The following is a 16,707-nucleotide window of genomic DNA, read 5'->3' as shown; positions in this document are numbered from 1 at the left end:
AACAGTATACACTGGACAAGCAGAAAAAATAGTGAAAGATTAATTTACTATCACCTAAACATGAAGAACAGAGATTAATAAAGTGTTTAAGTGGGATTTAATCTTTTTTTTCAGATGTATCTAAGGCTCAACACAAGATTTACTATAATTTCTGGAGGAAGAAATAATTCTAGATAGCTGGCAAAGATCTTGAAATGGTCTATGTATGTCTTTGGTAAGAAAATTTTCTTCTTGGGGTAAAAATTTGATTAACTTACTATAACCTAGGCCAACCAGATAACTTTGAAAATATTTTAAAAATTCAGAGACACTTTTTAACCCCAAAACAAACAAAAAACAATCTAACAAAATAATTCCTTGGCAAAGATTCTTAAGAGACCAACAACAGAATTTGTGGTGATAACCCTATTTTGACAACGGGAAACAGGAAAGACTTTAGGATTTTTGGAAAGTTATACCTGCTCAAATCTCTGCATTCAGGGTATCTTTTATCATTGTAAAATGTTCCTTCAAAATAAAAGAAGGCTGATTTATATAGGTCCTGAAAGAGAACAGATGGTATTGAGAGAAAGTACAGTATTAACAATTATAAAATTGCTCTAAGTATTAATTCCACATTTGTGTGTCATAAAATCACACTAATATGTTTTACAATAATGTCATGCAACTTCATAGAATATGTTCAGTTCATTAATTTATTATTTAACAGGAACCTCCTATGTGGGAAGTATTATGTTGGTTACCAGGGATAAAGATATAAAGACACAATCCTTGCTGCTATTTTCAATTTTATCCTTTTGTAGTTTTAATCACTAGGTTTGATTTAAATTTGTATACTGAGATTCATGAAAGGAACCCAATTAGAAATGAAATAAACTTTAACATTATTTTATTATATGCATACACGGCAGTGACAGTTATTTTGGATACCAGAACTAAAAACTAAACAAAGCCACATCTTTGATGTTTCCCCAGTGTTAATGACAATGATCGTGGAGCTATGTTGTTCTGTCCTCTTTTGTATTTTCAATGGGCTTTTATAAAAATTCCCCCTGTATATTTTCAGTAACTCTTAGGCAGGCAGAATGTGAATATCTATTCTTATTCAAGCAATCTTGCCCAAAGTACCATAGAATCCTCAGGTTTCAACTTTCAGACTACCAGACTTTCCATCAGAGGGGTGGTCTCTTAATTCTGACCTTATAACAGAATCATAAAAATACCACGGACCAAGTCTCACCTCAGATCCATTAAGTGAGACTCTCTGATGATGTGGCTCAGGCACCAATATTTTCCCAACCCCCTCAGGAGATTCAGATGTGCAACCAGCGCTAAGAACCACTCTGTTAGACTCGTCCTTCACCATTTGCTTAGAATTAGACCCTGGGTGAGAGTCAGAAGACCTATGTCTTTTTCCTACACTTACTCCTCAGACCTCAGTTTCCTCACCTGTACAGTACCTGCCATGCTATGCTATCTTATAGGATTGTGGTGAGAATCAAAAGCAGTTTATGAACTATAAAAGATATATAAGTTTCAGGCATTAAAATAATATCACCCTAAGATAGCCTAATTTCCCTCCTTCGAAGCTTCGATTTTTCTTTCTTATTTTTCTTCATTCCCCCACTTACAGACACCTGGCACTGGTATCAGACACCCTTCTAAGACTGGCTATGCTATTTCTTCTCAGACTACTCAACTGAACCTCCTGACCCTTTGTTTCCCCGTGTAAAATCTGAGTAAAGCCAATACGTTCTTCCCATGTGGTTGCAGAGGTAAAAGGATATAACGTACTATAATGCCATGCCTAGCTGCTGTAACACAAAACACACCACTTACTATACTTCTAAACCTTCAAACAGGTAAGCTAGGGTCCAAAATAAAGATTCTGAAAGAATCACTACTGCCTTATTTTGGAAACAAAACAAAGTTTAGTGTATATAAAAATATGTTCATATAGAACTTCATCTCTTAAGTGATTCAGGCAGCTTAAACCCTTTGGTGTAATTATTAATTAGAATGGGGACTCTAAAAGAACAATCTTTTCATTATATCTTTTTATTATATCATTATATAAATGGCTAGAAAAGAAGATGTGAGTAATCTCACTATCAGTTACTTTTCATTTTCAATGGTAACCAGGGATCCTCAACTAACTAGTTTCCCTATTTGTCAGCTAGTTTAGCTGACCAAGTTGCAAGGGAGGGAAATAACCAACTGACTTGGAAAAACTATAAGAAGTATAAGAAGTTACTTCTGTTATTAATCTAATGTAACCTAAAGGTCTACCTGTTACTATTTCAAATTTATAAACAAAGTAACTATGGATAACTAGTATGATCATTTGAACGAAGTCATTATCTATATGTCATTTTAAGCATCTAATAATCATGTACTCTCTTGCTATCATTCAAGTCAGCTGCGTTAGAAGCTCAGCAACATTCCTAAGATTTGCTGTGAGAAAAATAGTAATGGGGGAAAAGAAGTGTCAGAGAAGGCTGGGTAAGAAAATTTTTACAACTTAAATTTATGTTACCATTTTTCCTATACCCAGGCTTTACTTATAATAAGTAACAATAATGTGTGTGTAAAGTATTTTCTCAGAGTTCCTCTAAGTAAGACCCTTAAGAGACTATTGACAAAAAGAGATTGACTAATCTGAGCTATGTTAAAAAGATTGACAGATCAGACATTAAAACCTGAAGGACCATTAAAAACAGACAAACAAAAACAAACCTGAGCAGAAAATACTGACACTGATTTTATACATATATTTTAAAAATGTACTTCATTCTTGAACTACTATAGTCGAAAACAAACATTAAGCAAAACATTATTTTAGACATGGCTTTTCAAAGAGATTTAAATACACTGGCCCAATTCTCCTAGTCCTCTCACACACCAAATTCATCAAAGAAAGTATTTTGTTCAAATCTTGTTTATTGGCTGGAAATAAGATTCTCATTTCCTCAGCTACAAGAGCTGCAAGTCACTAATTTGTTCCATGATTACCAGTGAAATACATGCCAAATGTCTCCCTGTCAAAAAAACCATTATAATAACTTAAGGACCTATTTTCAGATTGTTAGGTGTAAAAATGGCATGGGGTAAACAGATGAAATAATTCTGGCAAAATGCTGAGAACTGTAATGGATACATAAGGGCTCCTTATACTATTCTCTTTTACATGTGTATGTTTAAAATTGTCCAAAGCAAAACTTTTTTTTTTAAAACACTGTAAAATACAAATGCCAATCATTGAAATAAAAATCTTTCCACAGGTCAAACAACTATGAGTTCACCTTTCTAAAACATAGCTTAGAAAAAGGAGGCAAATGAAACAGGTCCCTGAACAGGCAAAGATTCCACAAAGCCCATGTACTAGAATCTTGCCGTTAATCACAGCACAGCTCAAGTTTTCACTCAGTGCTTGTTCACCAAATAAATAAAAGGGTAGGGAAGGATGTCTAAAGCCAGGCATAGTACCAACATGGCAAAGAACGTACGTGGGGCTTTGAAGGCAAGCTGGCAATGGTCTGAATCCAGCCTCTACCACTGCTTACTGAACACAGGTAACTCATGACGATGCTTTGACCCATCTTTTTCTTACCTGTAAAATGGTGATAATTCTTTCCAAAGATCCTGTACTATCAACTAGTGTACTATACAACTGGCACACGATAAGTGCTAAATAATCAGAGGATATTATTTTAATACATGGAAGAGGCAGAAACAATAAAACAGCAGATGGATAAATGGGACTATGGGTCATTTAGTCCCCTGCTTAGAAAGCTGCTGAAGGCAGGAGCACTGATGTACAAACACAATAAACTAAACAAGTCTGGTTAAAAACACTCTCCAGGATTCCTGGAGCTAAGACTGATTCCCAGATCTGACGCATCGCTGTGAGCGGTCATGACATGGTCAGAATAAGTAGGGTGAATTCAGATTTTTCTTCTTAAATTGATCTTATAAACTTATAGCTACACCTTGTTATTCTTTTTTCCCCCAGAGTGGAGAAACTTTGCAGAAGACTGCTTCTCCTTTAAAAGATAAATCTTCTATTTCCTGGTGTGCATACGGCCTTGAGATTCCACTTGTTTCTCTTTAATGTTTACCTTCAAAAGCGCCAAGCTGGCAAACCTGAAGAACCCAAATATCTTAAAATCACTTTCAATATAACTCAAAAACTATGCTGGTCTCCATGCCAGTCACCCAAAAGACTGGAATACAGCCAGCCTTGTGGGGCAGACAAACATATCAAATGGTATCAGCATATTATTATAAAGCACTATAATGGACAAACGAAATGGGGCCAGAGTGGCAAACAGAGGACAGTCAAGAAGAACCTCATATAATAAGTGAGAGAAAGGGCTTCCCACCCATGTTCAAACACTCAGAGGCATAAAAAAGTATGGTACGCTTGAGCCAGATAATTTCATTGTGGCTGAAAGATAAGGTGTAAAAGCAGGGGGTGAACAATATAGAAAGTTAACTTGAGAATCACCATTACAAAAGGCCTTATATGTCAGCCTAAGGAGCTTGGACCACAGGCAACAGAGAACCACTGAGACTTTTAGATTGGAGAATGACAAGATCAATTAAAAAAAAAAAGTTTTCAAAAAGAACAGACTTATTCTTTTAGAGCAGTTTTACGTTTATCATAAAATAGGGAGGTACAGAGGCCTCCCATACACCCCCTACCCACCCCACACGCACAACCTGCCCATTATCAACACCACTCACCAGAGTGGTACATTTGCTACCAAGGAGGAACCTAAACTGACACATCATAATCACCCAAAGTCCACAGCTTACTTTACAGTTCACTCCTGGTGCTCGATTTGTTTTTGAAAGACATCTTCAGTGGCAGGTATGGGACAATCTAAAGGTGGGGAAACCAGTTAAGAAGTCTCTGTAATAGTTCCAGGAGAAGATGCTGAGGGCCCAAACTAAAGCATACGGCAGTGGAAAAAAAAAGTCTGGAGCTATTATGGCAGGATAAACAGCAACGGAAAGGGAGAGTTTCATCTGAAGAAAAAGGGAGATGGTAGAATAATGAGTTTAAGACTAATTGAGCTTGAGGTATCTGGGTTCATTTATTCAGCAAAGACTCGGGCACTTCCTCTGTGTCAGACATCATCACAGGAATACATCATTGAACAAAACACAGTCCCTGCCCTCATGATTCAAGGGAAGGAAGACAGATAAATATATAACATGATGTTAGGTAGTGATGAGTGTCCTTAGCATGTCAGGGGAAGAGAATACTAATACAGGGAAAGACCTCTCTGTCGACGCAACATCTAAAAGAAGAAGAAATGAGGGAGTGAGCCATCTGAATACCTGGTGAAGAACACTCCAGGGTGAGGGAACATAAGATACAAAGGCTCTGAGCAGGACCCTGCTTAGCATATATGAGAAAGAGCAAGAATGGCAGGTTGTTTGAAGGCAACAAGTGACAAAGAGGGTGTTAGGATATGAAGTTGGGAGGCAGACAGGACCAGATAATGGACCACAGTAAGGACTTTGTATTTTATTCTAGATATGAGAGAAAGCCACTATAGACTTTCAAGCTGAAAAGCAGCGGGATCTGACTGATACTTTACAGTATCATCTGGCTGGTACAAAGGATAAACAGAAGTGTGGAAAGGGGCAGGAGGAACAGTCACTAGGCTACTGCAAAAGTCCAGGCAAGAGATGATGATTTAACCAGCCTGGTCCTGTGAAGGAGCAAAGACATGGGCAGATCCTAAACATGATTTGAAAGTAGAGCCAAAGCACTTGCTGATGCCTTCAATGTGGGATGAAAAGGAAGCAAAGATGATTCCAAGGTTTTTAGCTAAGTCACCAGGTGTAGAATGAGTGTATTTACTGAGATGGGAACACTGGGGAAAGTACAGATTTGAGGAAGAAGGGAGAACTAGAGTCTGTTTTTGAACAAATTAAGTTTGAAACGGCTATTAGACATTCAGTAATTGTCAAGGAGGCAGTTGGATAAAGTAAGTCTGGAGTTCAGAGAAGATGTTGGGATTGGAGATAAAAATCTGGGCTAGGAATCTGGATGAGATCGCCTAGGGAGTATACACAGAGGAGAGGTCTGAGGATTGATTCAAAGGGCTTAATAACATTTACAAGTCACAAGGATGAGAAGCATCCAACAGAAGAATTAAAAGTCAGATAGGAAGAAAATTAGGTGGGTGTAACATCTTTTTTTTTTAAATAAATAAATTTATTTTTGGCTGCATTGGGTCTTCCTTGCTGCGCACAGGCTTTCTCTAGTTGTGGTGAGTGGGGGCTACCCTTCGTTGCGGTGCGCAGCCTTCTCATTGCAGTGGCTTCTCTTGTCGCGGAGCATGGGCTCCAGGTCCATGGACTTCAGTAGTTGTGGCACACGGGCTCAGTAGTTGTGGCTCACGGGCCCTAGAGCACAGGCTTCAGTAGTCGTGGCACACGGGTTTAGGTGCTCCGCGGAATGTGGGATCTTCCCGGACCAGGGATCGAACCCGTGTCCCCTGCATTGGCAGGCAGATTCTTAATCAGTGCACCACCAGGGAAGTCCCGGTGGCTGTAACATCTTAAAAGCCAAGTAAAGAAAGTGTTTCAAGTAAGAAGGAATATTCAATTGTGTCACGTGCTGATGAGAGGTCAAATAAGATGAGAACTAAGTCTATGGTGGCATCAGTAAAGTGATTTTGGTGGAGTGGTGATGAATAAAAGTGAGTGTAAGACAAAGTGGGGGGAGAAAAAGAGAAACAATGAATTGAGGTACTATTATTAATTCTTCTTCTTAACTCATTAACTCTTGAGACAGTTTACTGAGAAGAAAGCAAAAAGATGAGATGGTAGCTAGAGGAAGATACAGGGTCAAGAACAGGTTTAGAATGGGAGATGGGAGATATTACAGCCCACTTGTGTACTGATGGGACAGCCAACAGAATGGAAAAAACTGATGATGCAGGGAAGAGAAGGGATAAATACAAGAACAAAGTCCTTGGTTATGCAATGGCGAATGGAATCCAGTAGACACCTAGATTGGCTTTTGATAGCAGCAGGTTTAGCCCATCCATTTTAACAGGTGCGAAGGCAGAATGCATGGGCAAATGGGTAAATGTGGGTAAAAGACAATGGAAAATTCTTTTCTGATAACTTATTTTCTCAGTGAAATTAACAGCAAGGTTTTCAGCTGAAGGTAAGCCACAAGGAAAGGATGTTGGCAGTTTCAGAAGGAATAAAACAGTTACCTTGAAAAGTGGCAGAGTGTATCGACTATAGAGAGGTGGTAAAAATGCCGGGCAGCACTGAGGCTAAGTGAGAATGCCCAGTGACGCTTACAAATAATGGGTTTGGAAACCAAGAGAGAAAGAGATTTACAAAGATTGGAGTATACTTAAAACCATGAAAACTGCGGGGAAAGCCCAGAAGAACAATTTAGAATAAGAATTAAGATGGGGCTTCCCTGATGGCGCAGTGGTTAAGAATCCGCCTGCCAATGCAAGGGACACGGGTTTGAGCCCTGGTCCGGGAAGATCCCATATGCCACGGAGCAACTAAGCCCATGCGCCACAACTACTGAGCCTGCGCTCTACAGCCCGCGAGCCACAACTACTGAAGTCTGTGTGCCTAGCGCCTGTGCTCCGCAACAAAAGAAGCCACCACAACGAGACGCCCATGCACCACAACAAAGAGTAGCCCCCACTCACTTTAACTAGAGAAAGCACGCGTGCAGCAACGAAGACCCAGTGCAGCCAAAATAAATAAATGAAATTTATATGTAAAAAAAAGGCTGATCCTGCATTTATTTAAAAAAAAAAGAATTAAGACGAAACCTAAGTTATAATAACACCTGTATGGCTGGTGATAAAGGAATGAGCCAAAAGAAGAGATTGTGATGGTTCTTGTCCAAACTCTTATCTCCATTCTAGTTGTTCCAAACATGCTGCCCGTCTTAAGTATGCCAGTAAATCTGAGGTCTTCTGCCAGAGTTGTACCAGGTAACAGAATTAGGTCAAGCTTGCTCTATGATGAAATTCAGAAGGATCAAAGCCCTACTGTTATTGAGTAAGCAATCCCTTCTGGAAACTGTAGGTGGCCAGTCTGTCACTTGGGTCCTTTCTATCCTGATCCAATGAGTATGCAGGGTTTCTCTGTCCTTTTGAGAGCAGCACCCTGGGAAACACCAGCAAGGATCATCACCAGATATTATATCCCTGTATGCTTCGATCCTTGAACTAACAGGTTCTTCTATGGGCACTGATGCTCTCGGGTGGACTCCAACGCTTTGCTGGGGGCAGTTATGACAGACAAACTCATAGAGTTTGAAAGAGAAGGGTGAACAGCAACTTCCAATGCTACAGTGATGTCAAAGTGTATGAACATGGAATAGAGACCTATTGGTTAGACAATTAGGTGGCCTATGACCTTAGAAAGAAGAGTGTACAGAAAATGGTTGAGAAATAAATGGGAAATGAAGAAATCAAAACTGAATATAGCCTCATCTTTAAAAAGGTCTTGATGACAAAAAGAAGGGAAGAGGGACTTCCCTGATGACGCAGTGGTTAAGAATCCGCCCACCAATGCAGGGGACACAGGTTCGAGCCCTGGTCCAGGAAGATCCCACATGCCACAGAGCAAATAAGCCCATGCGGCACAACTACTGAGCCTGCACTCTAGAGCCCACGAGCCACAACTCCTGAGCCCACGTGCCACAACTACTGAAGTCCATGCACCTAGAGCCCATGCGAAGCAACAAAAGAGAAGCCACCGCAATGAGAAGCCCGCACACTGCAATGAAGAGTGGCACCCGCTCGCCATAAATGGAGAAAGCCTGCACGTAGCAATGAAGACCCAACACAGCCAAAAATCAATCAATCAATAAATAAATTTAAAAAAAATAGAAGGGAAGAGATAAGCTTGATGGAATGGCATAGAAGAAGAAAGCATTTACCAGAATGTTTATGAGCCTGTTCACCTAAAATCACTATTTCCTTAGCTTATTATTATTATTTCCACTTGTTTTATGAGTGTTAGAAAAAAAAAATCACCTTACTTTGCTGATGTGTTCAGGGGCTTGGTCAGGAGTGTTGCTGAATTCCCCACCAATCTGGAGGTCACTGACACAGCAAATTGAATCCCTCAGTTCCGTGAGCTTTTGACTGCCCAGTACCAGCATCGTCTGGTATGGTTTGTGTTCTTTGTGCTACGAGTCAGACAGTAAATAAATCAGTGTTCACTTAGAGACAAAGCAATTAAACTACAAATCCTGTCACGACCAGATCTAAATTAAGTTACTAGTTTTCTTACTTTAAGTTATTCCCATAATACGGTGTCCTGTGTTTTCTTAGATTCTGCATTTGTCTACTCAGCATCGATTAATTATAGCTCCAAACTAATCGCCAAAGTTGTTTACATCTCACCTGTGATCCAGAGCCCATACTCTAAAACCATCTCTTTTATCTAACTCTCATATACCAAGTCGATATTTCCCCTGTCCTAAGTCAATCCAGAGCCAGGTACCAGAAACTAGGGACAGCCTGATAGCCCAGAGCCCACTGGAATTATTCAAGATAGTCAACCCTAAACTGTTTACTCTGCCCTGCCATGTCTTTCCCATGGAAACCCAATAAAGGCTGTGGCCTATGCTTTTCCCTTGCCTCCTGAGTGATACTGGCGCTTCCCCCTGTGGCACTGCATGATGTGGCATACCCTTTCCCCTCAGGAAATGTAAACAATAAAAATCTTTCAATGGCACTGGCCTCTAGTGCTGTCACTCAGTCACCTCCATAAATTAAAATTCTATGAGTATAATTGAGATACTTGGTGCTGTGGTCTGACTGCTCATGTTTGTCCAAAATTCACACATTGGAATCCTAAGACCCAATGTGATGGTGTTAGGAGGTGGGGCCTTTGAGGGTGATTAGGTCATGAGGGTGGAACCCTCATGAATGGGATTAGTGCCCTTATAAGACAGAAGTATGTAACCCAGAAGAGGACCCTCACCAGATGCTGGCATGCTGATCTTAGACTTCCAGCCTCTAGAACTGTGAGAAACAAGTTTCTGTTGCTTATAAGGTACCCAGTCTGTGCTATTTTGTTATAGCAGCCAGAAAGGACTAATACACTTGGCAATAAAACTTTTTTAGTTTAAGCTGAATTTTATAATCAAGATGCTACTAAAGTGACACTGACATGAAGAGCCTTTGGAATATAACTTCACTGTCTTTTAAATTTTCCTGGAAGTTACCTCATTGAAGTCAAGCAATCTATACACTACCCGCATGTTATAAATGCAGAGGTTTGGTTTTATTGGTTTTGTTTTGCTTTGTTTTGATTGATAATTTGAGGTCTTAATCAAACAAGGTAATTAGTACTATTTCCCAGATAATTCATAAAAGTCTATTCACAAGTGCAATTTATGTAGAGTAATATTTCAATGAAACCTTATCAAAGTTTATGATACATGTATTTGGAGAATCAAGAATATATACACTCTGGGCTGAGATAGAGTTCTCTTTATTAGAGACTCCTAAGGAATTCCTGGATACCCCTGACCTGTTAACTTTCTGCATTTTCATCTAAGAAGAGCTGAATTTAGCTAGTTCAATAACTTCCCAAAAATTTTGAATTGGTGAAAAAAAAACCCCACCCCCCTTCCTTCACCAGTTTTTCTGCAAAAAAAAAAAACACAAAAAAACCCCCGATCCTCAAGAATTCATATTTTCAGAATCACTGTGGATTTACATACCCTTCCAGTTGCTACTAATACAGAAATCAGGTATACATTCCAACAGTGTAACTGTAATCCTATTACTCAAGAGATAATTTGAAATCTGACCTAATTTACCATATTCCTTATATAAAAAAGAACCCAAGAATATAGACAGAATGTCATATGAGACAGCATATGCTTGCATTTATTTTGGTTCAAATAAGGTTCACATAATTAAACTTCAAATAATTAAATTCTTTGACAAAAGTCAAAGTCACTCACATTATCTGTGAATCCAAAAGGTTTTACTACTGACCTTATGAAATATAACAGGGTACAAGATATTCACAGATAGGATAAGTTCTCCTTCTTCAATCATGTCTGCTGGATTTTCAGGCTTTTTTCCTATGGCATGTGACTCCTGAAGAAGGAAAATAAGTTAATAAGACATTAAAATCAGACACTGTGACCCAGATCAGAGGCAGTGTAGAATAAGGGTTATAAGCAAGGGCTTGAGTCAGCCCTGGGTTTGACTCCTAATTCCACTTCAAGAAAATTGTTAAAAACCTCTGTAAGCTTTAGTTTCATCATCTATAAAAAACAGAAAATACTTATTTTACAGAATGGATGCTGGAAATGTATAATAAAGCATCTAATAAGACATTTGGCACTAAGTGCTTAGCAACTGATGATAAGACAGGAGTATCACCTAATGTTGGTATAATACTGGCAGTTACTAACACTTTTACATGCCTCCTCTCATATTATCATGAAAGCTACGTGATGGATGAAGCTTAGGTTCACCAATTTACCCAAGGTAAATCAGAGTTAGAATGCAAAAACAAATCTGTTTGACTCTAAAACCCGTTTTTTACTACACTTCCACATCTTTAATCCATCAATACATCACACTCTCTTTTATATGTGCTTAATAACTATAAAATAGAGGCCAGCAGGGAGGACTAGTTAAGAAGTAAAGGTGCAAAAGATGTTTTAAAAACAGGTGGTAGTGACATTGTGCAAAATGGCACAGCAGGAAGCTCTAGGGGATCAGTCCCTCCAGCAAAGCAACCATTAAGATGGAAAGAGACTGGAATCAACTATTTTGGCACTCTGGAACCTCATCAGACACTTGTATCAACCAGGTAAGTGCCTGATGAAGGAGCAAGCTGCTGATCTTTCCTAGGTAAGCAGAGGGTGTAAACTAACTACAATGGGCTAAAAACTACCATCATTTAGCCCTGTTGCAGACGTGGACACAGCAGCCTGTGGTGTTGGAAAAGGTGGCCGACACCAGGACGAGCAGTGGGATCTTGTTCTCCCAAAGCTGGGAGTAGTGTGTTTTGGTTGGTCTGGCAATGCCCTGAGGGCCTGGTACAGATACTTGCTTTCAGTTTTACCAGCAGTGGCTTCCCCCAGCAGCATCTACTGGAAAATTTAAAGACACAGGACCCTTTGTGAAGTCAGACATTTAAGGAAATCTTGGTCAGGTCACTGGCTGACCAAAGTGATAATTAATCAGAAATATCAGTGACCACACGGGCACACCTTGGAGATATCACAGGGTCACCTCCAGACCACCGCAGTAACAAATACTGCAATAAAGTGAATCATATGAATTTTTTGGTTTCCCAATGCACGTAAGTTATATTTACACTACACTGTACGCTATTAAGTGTGCAATAGCATTATTATGCCCCCCCAAAACAATGTACAGACCGTAATTTAAAAAACTTTTTGCTAAAAAATGCTATCTTCTGAGCCTCAACAAGTTGTAGTAATAATGTCAATGTTCACTGATCACAGATCACCAAAATAAATATAATAATGAAAAAGTTTGAAATATTGTGGGAATTACCAAAATGTGACAGAGACATTAAGTGAGCAAATGCTGTTGGAAAAATGGTGCCAACAGACTTGCTCAATGGAGGGTTACCACAAACATCCATTTTGTAAAAAAACGCAATATCTGTGAAGTATAATCAAGTAAAGTGCAATAAAATACAGTATGCCTGTACACAAGGACTACACATTGGAAAAATAGTTTGGAAATGTCACAAACAGGTCCAGCTCTCAACAAGTAAAAAACACACTCAGAATGTCTAGTTCTCAACAAAAACTTATAAGATACACAAAGAAACAGGAAAATATTGCCCATTCACAAGAAAAAAAAGAATTTGACAGAAACTACCATTGAGGAAGCCCAAACACTGAAATTACTAGTCTAAGATGTTAAATCAGCTGTCTTAAATGCACTCAATTAGCTAAAGGAAACCATAAACAAAAGAACTAAAGGAAATCAGGTTCCTCAATAAGATTAAACATGATTTCTCAGGACTTCCCCAGTGGTCCAGTGGGTAAGACTCCATGCTCCCAATGCAGGGGGCCTGGGTTGGATCCCTGGTCAGGGAACTAGATCCCACAGGGATGCCACAACTAAAAAGTCCACATGCCACAACTAAGATGTCCACATGCCGCAACTAAGGATCCGCATGTCGCAACTAAGAGTCCGCATGTCGCAACTAAGTTTCCGCATGTCGCACCCGGCACAGCCAAAAATAATAAATAAACAAACAAACATTGTTTTAAAAAAGATGGTCTCTCACCAGTAACCATGTAGATAATAAGGCAGTGCAATGATATATTTAAAGTTGTGAAAAAAAAAACAAAACAGTCAACCAAGAATTCTACACCCTGCAAAACTAGCCTTCAGGAACAAAGAAGAAACTAAGCCATTTTCAGATAAACAAAAGCTAAGGGAGTTCACTACCAGTAGACCTGCCCTATAAGAAATGTTAAAGAGAATTCTTCAGCCTGAGATAAAGACACTAGACAGTAACTTGAAACTATAAGAAATAAGGAACACCGGTAAAGGTAAAAACATAAGTAAATATAAAAGTCAGAATTACTGTACTTTTGGTTTGTAACTTCTTTTTTTCCCTATGTGATTTCAAAAGCAAATGCCTAAAACAATATTTATAAATTATGTTAACAGACACAAAATATATAAAGATGTTATCTGTGACAATCACAATATAAAGGGAAGAAACGGAGAAATATAGAACAATATGTGTATATATATATATATATATACACACACACTACTGAAAAAGTTGGTATTACTAAAACTAGGTTGTTCTATATTTAAGATGTTAATTTTAATCTGCAAGGTAACCACTAAGAAAATAAGAACACATACAGAAGGAAACAGAACGGAATCAAAAGGACACACCACAAAAATTCAGTTAAATACAAACTGAATGGAAGTAATGGAAGAACTGAAGAACAAAAACCATATATGACATACAAATAGCTAAATAGCAGAGGTAAATCGTCATCAGTAACTACTCTAAATGTAAATGGACTAAACTCTCCTATTAGAAAGGCAGAAGAGATCAGGGAAGATGGCGGAAGAGTTAAGACGCAGAGATCACCTTCCTCCCCACAGATACACCAGAAATACATCTACACATGGAACAACTCCTACAGAACACCTACTGAACGCAGGCAGAAGACCTCAGACCTCCTAAAAGGCAAGAAAGTCCCCATGTACCTGGGTAGGGCAAAAGAAAAAAGAACAGAGACAAAAGGATAGGGACGGGACCTGCTCCAGTGGGAGGGAGCTGTGAAGGAGGAAAGGTTTCCACACACTAGGAAGCCCCTTCGCGGCAGAGACTGTGGGTGGTGGAGGAGGAAGCTTCGGAGCCACAGAGGAGAGCACAGCAACAGGGATACGGAGGGCAAAGGGGAGAGATTCCCGCACAGAGGATCGGTGCCGACTGGCACTCACCAGCCCGAGAGGCCTGTCTGCTCACCCGCCAGGGTGGCCAGGGCTGGGAGCTGAGGCTCGGGCTTTGGTTGGAGCACAGGGAGAGGACTGGGGTTGGCGGCATGAACACAGCCTGCAGGGGGTTACTGCACCACGGCTAGCCAGCAGGGAGCCCAGGGAAAAGTCTGGACCTGCCGAAGAGGCAAGTGACTTTTTCTTCCCTCTTTGTTTCCTGGTGCACGAGGAGAGGGGATTAAGAGCGCTGCTTAAAGGAGCTCCAGAGACGGGCGCGAGCCGCACCTAAAAGTGCGGACCCCAGAGACAGACATGAGATGCTAAGGCTGCTGCTGCCGCCACCAAGAAGCCTGTGTGCGAGCACAGGTCACTCTCCATACCTCCCCTCCTAGGAGCCTGTGCAGCCTGCCACTGCCAGGGTCCCGTGATCCAGGCACAACTTCCCCGGGAGAACGCACGGCGCGCCTCAGGCTGGTGCGACGTCCTTTTGGCCTCTGCCGCCGCAGGCTCGGCCCACATCCGTACCCCTCCTTCCCCCCCCCGGCCTGAGTGTGCCGGAGCCAGTGAATCAGCGGCTCCTTTAACCCCATCCTGTCTGAGCGAAGAACAGATGCCCTCCGGCGACCTACACACAGAGGTGGGGTCAAATCCAAAGCTGAACCCCGGGAGCTGTGCGAACAAAGAAGAGAAAGGGAAATCCCTCCCAGCAGCCTCAGAGGCAGCGGATTAAAGCTCCACAATCAACTTGATGTAACCTGCATCTGTGGGATACATGAATAGACAACGAATCATCCCAAATTGAGGAGGTGGACTTTGAGAGCAAGATTTATGATTTTTTTCCCCTTTTCCTCTTTTTGTGAGTGTGTATGTGTATGCTTCTGTGTGAGATTTTGTCTGTATAGCTTTGCTTCCACCATTTGTCCTAGGATTCTATCTGTCCGTTTTTGTTTATTTCCTTAAAAAAATTTTTTTCTTAATAATTATTTTTTATTTTAATAACTTTATTTTATTTTATCTTCTTTCTTTCTTTCTTCTTTCCTTCCTTCCTCCCTCCCTCCCTCCCTCTTTCCCTCCCTCCCGCCCTCCCTTCTTTCTTCCTTCCTTTCTTCCTCTCCCTTTTATTCTGAGCCGTGTGGATGAAAGGCTCTTGGTGCTGCAGCCAGGAGTCAGTGCTGTGCCTCTGAGGTGAGAGAGCCAACTTCAGGACACTGGTCCACAAGAGACCTCCCAGCTCCACGTAATATCAAACGGCGAAAATCTCCCAGAGATCTCCATCTCAACACCAGCACCCAGCTTCACTCAACGACCAGCAAGCTACAGTGCTGGACATCCTAACGAACACAACCCCACCAATTAGCAGAGAGGCTGCCTAAAATCATAATAAGTCCACAGACACCCCAAAACACACCATCGGACGTGGACCTGCCCACCAGAGAGACAAGATCCAGCCTCATCCAACAGAACACATGCACTAGTCCCCTCAACCAGGAAGCCTACACAACGGGAACTACGAACCTGCAGGCTGCAAAACGGAGACCCAAAACACAGTAAGATAAGCAAAATGAGAAGAGAGAAAAACACACAGCAGATGAAGGAGCAAGATAAAAACCCACCAGACCTAACAAATGAAGAGGAAATAGGCAGTCTACCTGAAAAAGAATTCAGAATAATGATAATAAAGATGATCCAAAATCTTGGAAATAGAATAGACAAAATGCAAGAAACATTTAACAAGGACCTAGAAGAACTAAAGAGGAAACAAGCAACGATGAACAACACAATAAATGAAATGAAAAATACTCTAGATGGGATCAATAGCAGAATAACTGAGGCAGAAGAACAGATAAGTGACCTGGAAGATAAAATAGTGGAACTAACTACTGCAGAGCAGAATAAAGAAAAAAGAATGAAAAGAACTGAGGACAGTCTCAAGAGACCTCTGAGACAACATTAAACGCACCAACATTCGAATTATAGGGGTTCCAAAAGAAGAAGAGAAAAAGAAAGGGACTAAGAAAATATTTGAAGAGATTAGAGTTGAAAACTTCCCTAATATGGGAAAGGAAATAGTTAATCAAGTCCAGGAAGCACAGAGAGTCCCATACAGGATAAATCCAAGGAGAAACATTCCAAGAAACATATTAATCAAACTGTCAAAAATTAAATACAAAGAAAACATCTTAAAAGCAGCAAGGGAAAAGCAACAAATAACATA

General features: G+C 40.3%; 1 protein-coding gene across 1 annotated transcript in view; it reads right to left on the bottom strand.

Moving 5' to 3' along the window:
* SNAPC3 (small nuclear RNA activating complex polypeptide 3) overlaps nt 1-16,707 on the bottom strand; it is a 44,093-nt gene that overhangs the window by 8,783 nt on the left and 18,603 nt on the right. Inside the window, exons 4-6 of the mRNA XM_060014766.1 lie at nt 11,025-11,129; nt 9,050-9,199; nt 459-541 (exon numbers count right to left, since the gene is read on the bottom strand). Coding sequence (XP_059870749.1) covers nt 459-541; nt 9,050-9,199; nt 11,025-11,129 — 338 coding nt within the window. The remainder of the gene's footprint in view (nt 1-458; nt 542-9,049; nt 9,200-11,024; nt 11,130-16,707) is intronic.

Source organism: Delphinus delphis, chromosome 6, assembly GCF_949987515.2.
Source record: "Delphinus delphis chromosome 6, mDelDel1.2, whole genome shotgun sequence".
In the NCBI taxonomy this organism is placed as follows: domain Eukaryota; kingdom Metazoa; phylum Chordata; class Mammalia; order Artiodactyla; family Delphinidae; genus Delphinus; species Delphinus delphis.
The sequence above is the reverse complement of the archived record's forward strand: the minus strand, read 5'-3'. Positions and strand labels throughout refer to the sequence as shown.